We start from the raw sequence: 12,443 nt of genomic DNA, 5'->3' as shown, positions 1-12,443 counted from the left end.
CAAAAATACCAATTAAGTTTTGGTGTGGATGCAAATAGAGAGGGGCTGGAATTTAATTCTACTTAATCAAGAGAAAAAATAGTCACTTTACATGATTGAACCAAAAACCAGGGGTATAAAGCCAAAAATACTATTCCTCTGTTTTGATCTTTAGGATTGAAATCTTCACCTACTTGTCTAATTTCATTTTTATTTCCCACCATGATTATCCCCCTAAGAAAGCTATATTGGAATCTTATTATGCCATTTTATTCAGAAACGGGACCACTTTAATTTACTCACCTTCTTTTTCTTTTTCTTTTTCTTTTTTCTTTTCTTCTCTTTCTCTCTCTCTTTTGGACCTTTCAATTTTACCCTTTGCTAATTTTCAGTGTTGATGGTACATGATATGTCAAGTTGGGCAACAATTGACAGCTCAATACTACACAGATTGATCAACAAATGACATAAGTTGGTGCATTTAGCTGTTGTCTCATCACCAAATATTTTTATCTTTGCCATCTTTTCTCTTTATCTGTTGTACTAAAAGGTCACATTTGGGCAAGAGAGATCAAGAATCAATATAGTCAAAGAATACCTTTCAAATTTGTGTATACATATATACCAGAAGAAAGTTCGAACCAGGAATATGCACATGTATATCCTAGGCTTGCGGCTTGTTCTTAACAACGGTAAGTGCCTCCTCTATAGCCTGAACAAACGTAGCAACCTTGTATGTGAAGAATCCAACTAGCATTGGTATCAACTGTAACTGCATAACTCCATAATCTTCAACAAGAATGCTACCAAAAAAAGGGGCGAGAAATTAGGCTAATTAAGACCCCAGCCATGCATGCTAAAACGTTTTGTTGATTTCACATTCTAAATTCATGGTCTCTGTTGTCAATCAAGAATAAGACCAGGCTTTATTCCAAAAGAAAAGAAGTACAGAATCAGTAAAAGGGATCTACAGGATCCATCATCTCATCGTCTGTACATTTTCATTTACTAAAAAAAAGTTGAGTTTCAAAATAACATTAGAGGAGAAGAGCGAGAAAATGAATGTGTTCTGTTAATGGGTGTGAATGCTTATGGTGGCTATATAGAGGGGTCAAAATTGCAAAACTAAAAAGGTAGTGAGCATACTTACCCATTCCAACGGTTATATATCATCACCAATATGACTGGAACTAATAATCGTGGTTGTGCAACGGCTCCCCTGCAACAAAATTGCAACGATTTCGTTAAGAGGACAGGAAATTCAAAACAAGTTCAATCTTATTATTTCAAGAAAAAACTAAATCAGTATTTCATTATACTGGTACAAAGAATTATCAACGTGGAATGTATATTTCACGACTTCCAATCAAGAAACATCGTGTTATAGAAATAAACTTTCAAAGCACCGCCTGTATTGACAAGATGAATTGTAAAGTATCTTATATTCATTTGTCTTAAAAAATCTTGATGCTTGAGGATACATCATACTTGTCTTTTTCTTTTTTCTTAAAATGGGAAACCAAACTTTAACATAGACAAGGAAAGAAAATAAAAGATGCACCAAACAGTCCATAGTTAAAAATTAGAACAAAGAACACAGTAATTCACCATGGTTTGTACGATATTCTTATGAGAAAGAAACAGATTATAACACGATTTAGTGAAAATCATCAATATTCTTCTGTAACAAAAGGAGTTGTATAATACATACTTAACAAGTCCTTTTGCTCCATCTGCCAGAGAATCCACACTATTCCCCAGCATCCGTATGTACACAAGAGAACCAATTAGCCCAGCACCAAAGCTGAAATTGGAAGGAAATGTCAAATAATGTATGAATGCGTCTCCAACAACGTATCATACCACATCATCCCATGTCCTCAAGAAATTGTTGATCACAATAAATGGCAACTTGGGTTGTTGGCTTGACCGGATTTAAAAAAAGAAATTAAAATAATAATAATTAGAAACCCAACATTCATTAATAACATGGAGAAATGATCGAGTGGCAAACAGTGAACAGTGTTCATAATTAATGACTCATGACAAAAGACCAAAGTGTTTTCACTTTTTCCTTTTACTTCTGTAGTTTTTCTAATAGGCAACAGAGATTTAACCCACCACAACCCCACCCCACCCCAAAAAAAAAGCCCTAATGGGATTGATAAAAAAATATTGAAAAAAGGAGTATAATTACAAAATAAACTTTTTGAAGGCAGTCCAACTAGAAACAGAAAATTTTGTTGAGATTTGAGGTTTTTCCAGCTTTCTGTTTCTAAGTTTCTTTAACCTATTGTTAGTTTTAATTTTCAATTTAAAGTTGATGTTAGATTTAATTTTTTTAAGTTTCCTGAAGTACTAATGTTGTTTTTAATTTGTACGTTTAGGTTTGCTCTTTTGCCCCTATAAAGGTAAACTTTCATGTAAGATATAGTATTAAAATCATCTTCACCCATTAGCTTAAACTTTTGGATTAATTGATAATTTAAGATGGTATCAAAGCAGATGGTCCAAGGAGGTTTTGTGTTTGAGCTACTGCAACGTTATTTCCTCCCAAATGCACCTACCAAGGTGATAACCAAAAAGTCCATATTATCCATCAAAAAGAGAAGTGTCGTCTTCTTCTAAACACTTATTATATATCTCTTTTTGATGGATGATATGGACTTTTGGGATTCTGACGGATAATACAGACTTTTGGGTTATCATCCGGTAGGTGCATTTTCACTTATTGGGTTTTCTTCATGTATCAAGCTTACATATGAGGGGGAGTGTTGAAATGATATAATATAAAATTTGCCTTCACCCACTAGTTTAAACTTTTGGTTTAAATGGTGATTTAAGAGTATATGTATCACACTTTAAGCAAAACAGTTTTTGTACCTGTTCGATGATATGGTATTAAATTAGTCTTCATTTATTAGCTAAAGCTTTTGGGTCAATCATGAGTATCACATTTCTTAGACAACATTTTGTGTATCACATCTTGAGTGTCCTATTTTTGCATCACCAACACTGAAGTTTTTTCATCCACAGGACTTCATTCACTCAAGATGCCGAAAGTACACGAAGGAGAAATCCACGATGATCGGAGGAATAACGGAATTGACAAGCAAAGGACCAGCGATGGAGAGCACGATCGAAGGAGGAAGTGCTTCGAAGAAGGAAATCAGAATCAAAGGGAAAACGAGTAAAGACGAAATTGAAGAAAATCTGAATGATCGGAATTTGAGATGCCAGTATTTAACAGTGTTGATTCAAATTCCTGGTTGTTTAGAACTGATCGGAATTTTCAAATACACAAACTAACCGATTCGAAGAAGTTGATTGTTTCAGTAATCAGTTTTGATAGACCGGCACTAGACTGGTATCGATCGCAAGAGGAACATGATGCATTCAAAAATTGGGCAGACTAGAAGCAATGGCTACTAGTGCAATTCCAATCAGTCAAGGAAGGTTCCATTAGCAGGCGATTTTTAGCGATCAAACAAGAAACGACAATCGAAGAATATCGAAACCTTTTCGATAAATTGGTAGCGCAACTACTGTATTTACCAAATGAATTGTTGGAAGAGATATTCATAAATGGGATGACACTGGATTAAGCTGAGGTTGAAGGTTGGGAACCAATTGGGCTGGAGCAAATGATAAAACTAGCCCAAAGAGCAGAGAATCGTGAAATTACACAGAGAGAAGCATCTTTCATGAAGACTATCGAAGGTAAAGTCCAAACAACTTTTCCTATTCAAAAATCTGTTATTCTGATAACTATGAATGAAAATAAACCTGGAAATAGTTATCCTATGAGAACAATAACATTGAGAGGGGTGACGGCTGGAGAAAACAGACGAGAAAGACCAGGGAAAAGACTCTCTGATGCCGAGTTTCAAGCAAGGGGAGATAAGGGATTGTGTTTTCGGTGTGATGAAAAATACCATGTTGGCCACCGTTGTAAAATCAAAGAACAGATGGAACTGAGAATGTTTGTTGTCCGCTAGAACAATGAAGAGGTGGAAATTATAGAAGAAGATGAATACGAGAAGAACAAGGAAATTAAAGCAATGCAAATAGAACAAACAGGACCCGTTGTTGAACTGTCCATAAATTCCGTAGGTCTTTCTAATCCTGGGACTATGAAAGTAAAAGGGAGGATTAAGGAAGAAGTTATAGTCTTGATTGATTGTGGTGCTACCCACAACTTTATATCAGAAAAACTGGTGTCAATGCTACAATTACCGATAAAAGATACTTCTCATTTGTGAGGCAGTGGAATTGATGCTGAATGAATGGAGGGTAGTTGAAAGCTTTTAACCTTTGGAGCTCGAACGGGTGGATATCATCTTAGGAATGCAGTGGTTACATTTGTTGGGAGTAACTGAAATGGACTGGAGGAACCTCACCGTGACCTTATCATAAGAATCAGAAGGTAGTAATAAGAGAAGACCTGAGTTTAACCAAGACTAGAGTAAGTTTGAAGAGTATGATTAGGTCTTGGACAGATTTTAATCAGGGATTCTTGATTGAATGTAGAGTGATGGAAGAAGGAATGACACCAACAAAGTTCTATGGAGTGGAAGAAGTGCCAAGTATAAGGGAATCAATCCCAACTCTATTGCACAAATACGAAGATGTTTTTGAATGACCAGAACAGTTACCTCCAAGGAGGAGTATCGAGCACCACTTACAAGGGCACGGATCCGGTGAATGTAAGGCCATACAGATATGCTTATCAGCGAAAGCAAAAAACGGAGAAATTAGTGGATGAAATGTGAACTTCGGGTGTAATCCGTCCAAGCACCAGCCCTTATTCCGGTCTAGTACTGTTAGTGAAAAAGAAAGATGGAAGCCGGAGACTCTGTGTAGATTACCGTGCCTTAAATAACATGACTATCCCAGATAAGTTCCCTATTCCTATAATTGAATAGCTTTTTGATGAACTACATGGTGCAACATTATTCTCAAAGATTGACTTAAAAGTTGGGTATCATCAAATTCAGATGTGTGCAGAAGACATAGAGAAGACGCATTTAGAACTCATGAAGGCCATTATGAGTTCTTAGTCAGGCCCTTTGGGTTGACTAATGCTCCATCCACATTTCAATCTTTAATGAATACTATTTTCAGACCATATTTGAGGAAGTTCGTATTAGTATTCTTTGATGATATCTTAATTTACACTAGAAGCCTAGAAGAACATTTGCAGCATTTGGAAATGGTGTTGGAGGTATTAAGGGAAAAAGAGTTGTATGCAAATAAGAATAAATGCAATTAAAGAGTGGCCGATACCTACGAATGTAAGAGAAGTAAGAGAGTTCCTAAGCTTGACTGGCTATTACAAACGCTTTGTGCAACGTTATGGAACTATGGCAGCTCCTCTAACCCAGCTACTTAAGTTGGGAGCTTCTAAATGGACAGATGAAGCACATGAGGCATTCAAGAAATTGCAAAATGCTATGATGACATTGCCTATGTTAGCCATGCTTGATTTTAATCTACCTTTCGAAACAGAGACAGATGCTTCAGAATATAGGGTGGGAGCTGTACTAATCCAAGCCAAGAGGCCTATAGCATTTTGTAGTCATACACTGGCAATGAGGGATCATGCAAAATCAGTATACGAAAGAGAACTAATGGCAGTGGTATTAGCAGTGCAAAGACGGAGACCTTATTTACTAGGGAGGAAGTTTGTGGTGAAAACAGATCAAAGCTTGCTTAAGTTTTCATTGGAGCAAAGAGTGATTCGACCACAACACCGAAAATAGATAGCAAATTTGTTGGGCTATACATTTAAGGTTGTTTATAAACCAAGGCTGGAGAATAAGGTTGTTGATGCATCATCAAGAATGCCACCAACAATGCATCTCTACCGTCTAACTGCTCCAACATTATTAGATCTAATTGTCATAAAAGAGGAAGTGGAAAAAGATGCTCGTTTAATGGAGATAATTGCTGAATTACAGAAGGAGAAAGGAGAGGTTACTGATTTTTCATTACAGCAGGGAATGCTAAGGTATAAAGGAAGATTAGCAGTATCTAAATCTTCCACAATGATACCAACAATTCTGCACACGTATCTGTTTTAGGAGGACATTCGGAATTTTTGAGGATATACAAAAGATTGACAGGCGAGTTATATTTGGAAGGAATGAAACATGATATTAAAAAGTATTGCGAAAAATGTTTGGTTTGTCAGCGTAATAAAGTTTTAGCCCTATCTCCAGCAGGACTGTTGCTCCCCTTGGAGATTCCAGATACTCTTTGGAGTAGAATATCAATGGATTTCATTGATTGTCTTCCTAAATCTGCAGTATTTGGTGTGATCTTAGTTGTGGTAGACAGGTTGAGCAAATTTGCTCATTTTATAACACAGAAGCATCCATACAAAGCCAAGACAATAGCTGAAGTGTTTGTTAAAGAAACTGTGAGGCTACATGGTTTTCCTACCTCCATAGTGTCTGATAGAGATAAAGTATTCCTTAGCCATTGAGTAGGAGTTTGGCTTATCATCCGCAAACTGATGGACAGATAGGGGTAGTGAACAAAGGAGTAGAAGCTTATTTGTGTTGTTTTTGTGGGGAGAAACCGAAAGAATGGGCGAATTGGCTGCATTGGGCAGAGTATTGGTATAATACCACATACCAAAGGTCAATTGATATCACTCCATTCCAAGCTGTTTATGGCCGTCTACCACCACAACTTATACATTATGGAGATGTGGAAACATCATATTCAACACTAGATCAGCAACTGAATGGGGGTGTTAAGGAACATCTCAGAGTTGCTCAAGACAAGATGAAAAAATATGCAGATTTGAAAAGGAGAGAGGTGGAGTTTCAGGTGGGAGAAATAGTACTTTTAAAAATCTGCCCATATAGACAAGTTTCGTTGAGGAAGAGAACAAATGAAAAGCTTTCTCCAAAGTTTTTCGGACCATATAAAGTGATTAAGAAAATCGGGCCAGTTGCTTACAAGCTCGAATTGCCATCCTCAGCTGCTATACATCCTATGTTTCATGTTTCGCAACTTAAGAAAATGCTGGGGGAACATACTGAAGTACACAAATTAATTCCATATCTTACTGAAACTCAAGAGTGGAAGGCTATTCCAGAAGAAGTCTTTGGGTATAGAAAGAATGCCTCAACAAGAGGATGGGAGGCCTTGATCACTTGGAAGGGATTACCAGCACATGAAGCTACCTGGGAAGTGTGAAGATTTCCAGCAACAATTTCTGGATTTTTACCTAGAGAACAAGGTGGATTTGGAGGAGTCTAATGATAGACCACCGATTATTTTATAATATAGTAGAAAGGGGAAGAGAGGAAAGGCACGTGTGAAGGAGAATAATACCATTGAGTATGGGGACCACAGTGGGCCTAGAGTAGTTAGGGGAAATGTTTCTGTTATAAGGGGAATTGGGGGAAGAGAGAGGGGAGTTCATTTTTGTGTAGTTCTGTTCCTATCCTTGAGAGAAAAGATAAACAGAGAGGGATGGATTTACGTTTTCGTTTTCGTCATTGTCTTTCTAAGGATTCTTCATAGAATCAATCCTCCATTCTACTTCTTTCTTATTAATATCAATTGAAGTAGAACACACTCTTTCGGTGTTCTATCATGCACCTTGCATGCTTTTATGCCACCATCATCTTAGGGCCCAAAGCAGGTGTTTTGGTTAAATGAAGCTAAGGCAGTAATGTAAGAAACTTAGAAATTGACACAAGCAGGTTTTTGAAGGGGTAGACAAGTCTATATGCTTTTATCTTTAGAGCTTATGTACTTTATAGCCTCCCCATGGTCCTCTTTATGCAAAAACTTCCATAATTGTCTTTTCCCATTGATATCAATTAAAGATTTATGCGATCCCCTTTGTATTTGGATTGGGAGGATGTTTTCCCTCTTTTTCAGTATGTGGGCACTTTTCAGAAAAAGTTTAATTTTGTCCAAAAAATAGAGAATAAAGGTTCATCTGGACAGTTGCAACTAGTGAGTATACAAGCATACCTAAAATATAAAGTACTCAATGATATGCTAGATGACCTGATTTCAAATTTTCAATTTGTTTAAGACATTAAAACAAAACAAAACAAAACAAACAAACAAAGGAAAACAAAAAACAAAAAACAAAAGATAATGAATTGCAGTGTGGATCCTGGGTGAAAATAGAATCCGAAGTTTTATGATAATAGGGAATGGAGCAACTATAGAAGTTATAATTGAAAATGTTGACGGGAAAGATTGTAAACTTTATTTTTTTTATTATTTTTGTTTTTTGGTTTTTGCTGCTTTAGAGGAAAGAGAGGAAGGCATAAAAGAAGAAGAAAAGTTTCTAGGAACATGACGTAGTAACATCTTGATGTTCTTGTAGTTTCTTGGCATTTCCGTGCATGCCCCATGCTAATCTTCTCTCTATTGTTTCAATTTTATCAGATGTCCTCGAAGGGATTGTTTCTTAGCATTTATTCATAGTCTTTTACAAAATTCCTTTGTATCTTTAGTCATTATAAGTCTTGATTTCTTTGTATTTTATGTCTGTTTGAAAACAGTTACTTACCCATCCGAATTTCCCCCTACATAAGGCTTGCTGCCTTACTTATAAACAGGGAAGTCATTTGTGCATTTAATTATCGTTTTAATAAAGTTTTGAGGTTCATTTTACTTGTGTGCATCAGAACACCTTTAGCACAACCCACTTGTGTGATCATAAAAACAATTTATGTTAAATTACAAGTTTACTCCCGTCCTTGAACTTTGTGATTTGTGTTTATTTGGTGCCTAGACTTTCAAAAGTGTCTATTAGGTCCTTAAACTTTCAATTTCAAGTCTAATTGATCTCCGACAAATTGGACTTTTTAAAAAAAATTGAATTTTAAAGGGATACCATTGGCCATTTGTAAAGAGTCTACTACTTTGTAGATCCGTGAATCATAAAATTTTGAAGGTTCAAGAACTAAAGTTGTAATCAATAGACACAAACCTCAAAGTAAAGAGACTAAATTTGTTACTTTTTTCAAACAATTTATCAGATCGACTTATAACAATGGAAATTTGATTATTAAAACCAAATGCATTTGCAGCAGTTAATATTTCAAAATGAAGCCACCCAGATCATTACTAGAACCCCAGCAAAATTGTTTAAGGAAATTAACATCAAACAAACCTAGCAGCAACTTCTGGAGAATATGAAACATAAGCTGAGATCAAACCAACACCTCCTATTGCCAGTGTTAAAATTTGCATCTTCTTCTTTAACTGAGAAGTCAAAAGAAAACAAAAGGGAAGGAACAACATTCAATAGGAAACAAAGGAGTGTAACTGTAAGTAGAAATATCATGAAGTCATTTTACAATGAAGCACCTTAAAATACTGTTCCATGGATAACGCAGCCAATGCTTCTGGATCCCCTTGAGGCCGTCTCAATTCTTGAAACATCACATCCTACAATTCACCATTAAGCTTCTTTTCAAAACAAGTAAACATCTTAAAGATCTATTTCGTTCTAAATATTATAATTTTCCAATAGCTTCATAAGCTCCAAACCATAAAATTAACATTATTTCAATTTCCAAGCACTATAGGAAAAGCTGGACACTTGAGATGAAACCTTAAGTGATAAACCAAGGGGGTCAAAGAACTTACACTGCCTCCAGTAGCTGCCTTATATGCCCTATCCCACTTCTCTTGCTCATGCCTTGTCGGTGCTAACTTCCATCTGGGTGACTTTCGGTGGCCAATCTGACCCATCATTTCATTTCCATTTTAGTAAAAGAGAATGTAACAAACTAAAAATATCCTGAGATCTCAGCACACTTGAGGTTGCTCATATTCTACAGTAGTCGTTTACATAATTAGTTAATGAAATAGAATCTTCCACATTTTATGAAAGATTTCAGGGGTAAAATCTTCAATGGCATCATACCGGAATGTTTTTCTCGACCAAATCCTCTGACCTAGGCATTGGAGGAGCCGATAGTTCTTTGCTCAAATCAACATCCAAACTGTACTTCCATTATTTGAAAGTGGAAAAATTATGATGCTGAAAAACAGAATAATAAAAGAAAAAAAAACGTGATTGCAGTTAACATATAAGTAAGAATTGAGAACCAACCTATCAAGAGTCGTGACTCTATTCAAGCTAAGAAATCCAGAAGGCTTGTCGTCCTGATACAATAAGATCATGTCATCAGCGGTCAAATTATCATTAACCAACACATTATAGATGGCATCATAAGACACATCCTGTACACTTTCCATTGTTGAAGACAGTCGAATAATCTAGCAAATGCCTGGTTTTCAAAAAAGGAAGACTTGAAGAGTATACTTCATAAAGTTCATATAGCTAATGAGTAACAGTTTAAAACTATACGAAAGTAAACGTAGGTTAAAATGGGCATTTTACATGAATCAGGCAAAGAAAGAATCAATATCCAACCACCTAAAGAATAGAACAATCAGGCAAAGAATGGAAAAGAATAGAATAGAAACGAAAGAAGGAAAGGCGAGAAGGAGAAGGGATTAGAAGGGGAAACCTTAGGTTTATTGACCGTATGAGATAAGTCATCAGGTTGGTCTTTGACAAACTTTTTCATCCGGCCCATGAATTCTCTATTCCAGATATAATCATCAGAGGTTAAAGGGTCATCTTTTTCACCACCCCAGTACTTACGGAGCTTGGTAGTGGTAGGGGGGCCGCCGTAGTCCCCCGGGGCAATACCGGTGGACCATTTTTCGGGCTTTTTTTTGGGGAGGATGACCTTGGTTTGCCTTGGGTCGGGTATTGGAGGTGAAATTGAAGAATCCTGGGAGATAGGAGTGGAGGTAGCTGAGATGTAGTTGAGAACGGCCATTGATTTTAGAGATGAGGATGGGATTGAAGAAGATGGAGCTTCACAATTTGGTTCAGTTAATCGAAAAGAATTTATAAATGTAAAGTAAAAGACGAAAAAGATAAATATCTGGGAGTGGGAGTGGGAGTGGGAGTGGTGCGGTCCTTCTTCATTTTTAAAAAAACTTTAGGTATCATAATATCTAATTTTGGAAACTAAACTCAAATGAAGGGATACTCCGGTAGTATTATGTACATGACATGTAATACGAAGTATTTTTCGTATTATCCAAGTATAAGAAATTCAATTAGCCCGTTACCACGCCCCTAGATTTCAAACCTTAACTATTTTGGGAAATGACAAATATAAGAATGAAAATTAGAAAAATAAGCAAATTGTTATTTTTTTTTATTTATTTATGGTAAAACTAACCGCCTAAAATAGTTTTCCGCTTTTTTGGTCCGAAATTACTCTCAATGGATGAGAACTGTCCAGATTCAAATACAGTATATTTAAGAAGATTGAAAAATCAAATAAAATATCACATATTTGATTATAGTGTACACCCACTTATGATAATTATTAACTAAATCAAAAAATTATTATATTATCCCTAAACATATTCAATTGGTTTTAATATCCTAATTATTTCGATTTTTACGTTCAATAATTATATATTCAAACTTTAGCTATTAACATCCTATAATTTTAATGGAATAAATACTTCCTAAAAAATAATGATAAAGATATGCAATAATTAACTATTAACAAAAATATTTAAAAAGGAACAAAAAAAATTAAAATATTCAAATTTCAAATAAAATTCAAATTTCAACTATTCCCCGAAATTATGGCAAATATAATGGAAATAGTTAAGTTAGAATCAAATCTCAACCCTCCCTAAAATCATGCCAAATAAAATGTGATCTATCCTTAATTTTGCCAACCAACCAATCGGAATTAAGGGAAACAAAAATAAAAGATTATCGTCATTCAGGGAAACAAAAATTTGTACTAAAAGAAGAAGGTGGAAAGCGATGGTGCGGTGGAAAGCCATTTGAAAATTTGAAGAATGTTAGAACCGGAGAAAATTTGAAGAAATTTTGAGAACTCGGAATTTTTTACCGATACATGCAGAAAACAGAGGAAAAATCCAAAGGTTGAAGAAGGAACAAAAGCGTGAAACGAAACAACTCACCGATACTTTGAGTGGTGCAAACCGATTAAAAAGGAAGGGCGTGCAAACGGTGGAAAAGCGACGGAAGAGAAACCGATGGTGGAAAAGCGACGGAAGAGAAAGCGACAGTGGAAAAAAGGAAGATAAAGCGACAGTGGAAAAAAGGAAGATAAAGCGACGGTGGAAAAACGGAAGAAAAAGCTACGGTGGAAAAGCGACGGTGGAAATGCGCCGGAAAGCCTTTAAAAAATTGAAGAATAAATGCGCCGGAAAGCGTTTATTTTTTTTGGAGGGAAAATTAGAAAATTGAAAGGAGTGCATAGTATGTATTAATTATAGGGTATTTGTGGTTTTTCTTACTATTGTATTTATGAGTCTATATTGTAAAGTAGGTAGGGGCATTTAAGACATAGTTATCTCATTTATTACGTGGAAATTAACTGTTTGCTATTTTGACAATTTAAAAA

At 35.7% G+C, this 12,443-nt stretch overlaps 1 protein-coding gene and 1 non-coding gene across 3 annotated transcripts; both read right to left on the bottom strand.

Moving 5' to 3' along the window:
* Nucleotides 1-430: 430 nt before the first annotated feature.
* Nucleotides 431-11,165, bottom strand: LOC103490489 (protein CONSERVED ONLY IN THE GREEN LINEAGE 160, chloroplastic). 2 transcript variants are annotated; one of them, XM_008450011.3, is made up of 9 exons: nucleotides 10,503-11,165; nucleotides 10,082-10,134; nucleotides 9,893-9,971; nucleotides 9,613-9,708; nucleotides 9,331-9,411; nucleotides 9,134-9,225; nucleotides 1,691-1,783; nucleotides 1,130-1,198; nucleotides 431-782 (listed from the first exon to the last, which is right to left on the bottom strand). In XM_008450011.3, the coding sequence occupies exons 1-9, from the start codon at nucleotides 10,818-10,820 to the stop codon at nucleotides 644-646; spliced, it is 1,020 nt and encodes a 339-aa protein (XP_008448233.2). In that variant the 5' UTR covers nucleotides 10,821-11,165; the 3' UTR covers nucleotides 431-643. The 2 variants fall into 2 exon arrangements, with proteins under 2 accessions (XP_008448233.2, XP_008448235.2); XM_008450013.3 differs by having other exon boundaries at nucleotides 431-691; nucleotides 10,503-10,958.
* LOC127144109 (U6 spliceosomal RNA) lies at nucleotides 8,318-8,419 on the bottom strand. The gene has a single exon (XR_007815730.1). It is a non-coding gene; the product is annotated as a U6 spliceosomal RNA (small nuclear RNA).
* Nucleotides 11,166-12,443: the final 1,278 nt, after the last annotated feature.

This window comes from Cucumis melo, chromosome 11, assembly GCF_025177605.1.
Source record: "Cucumis melo cultivar AY chromosome 11, USDA_Cmelo_AY_1.0, whole genome shotgun sequence".
NCBI lineage: Eukaryota > Viridiplantae > Streptophyta > Magnoliopsida > Cucurbitales > Cucurbitaceae > Cucumis > Cucumis melo.
This window is presented reverse-complemented; position numbering and strand designations above follow the sequence as displayed.

Bases quoted from the DNA above. Each gene is read 5' to 3' on its own strand.
- LOC103490489 (XM_008450011.3), bottom strand. From the start codon at position 10,820: ATGGCCGTTCTCAACTACATCTCAGCTACCTCCACTCCTATCTCCCAG. The intron at 9,709-9,892 runs GTATGATGCCAT...ATGATGGGTCAG, and splicing joins TGGTCGAGAAAAACATTCCG to ATTGGCCACCGAAAGTCACC. The intron at 1,199-1,690 runs GTATGTATTATA...ATTTTGTTGCAG, and splicing joins GGAGCAAAAGGACTTGTTAA to GGGAGCCGTTGCACAACCAC.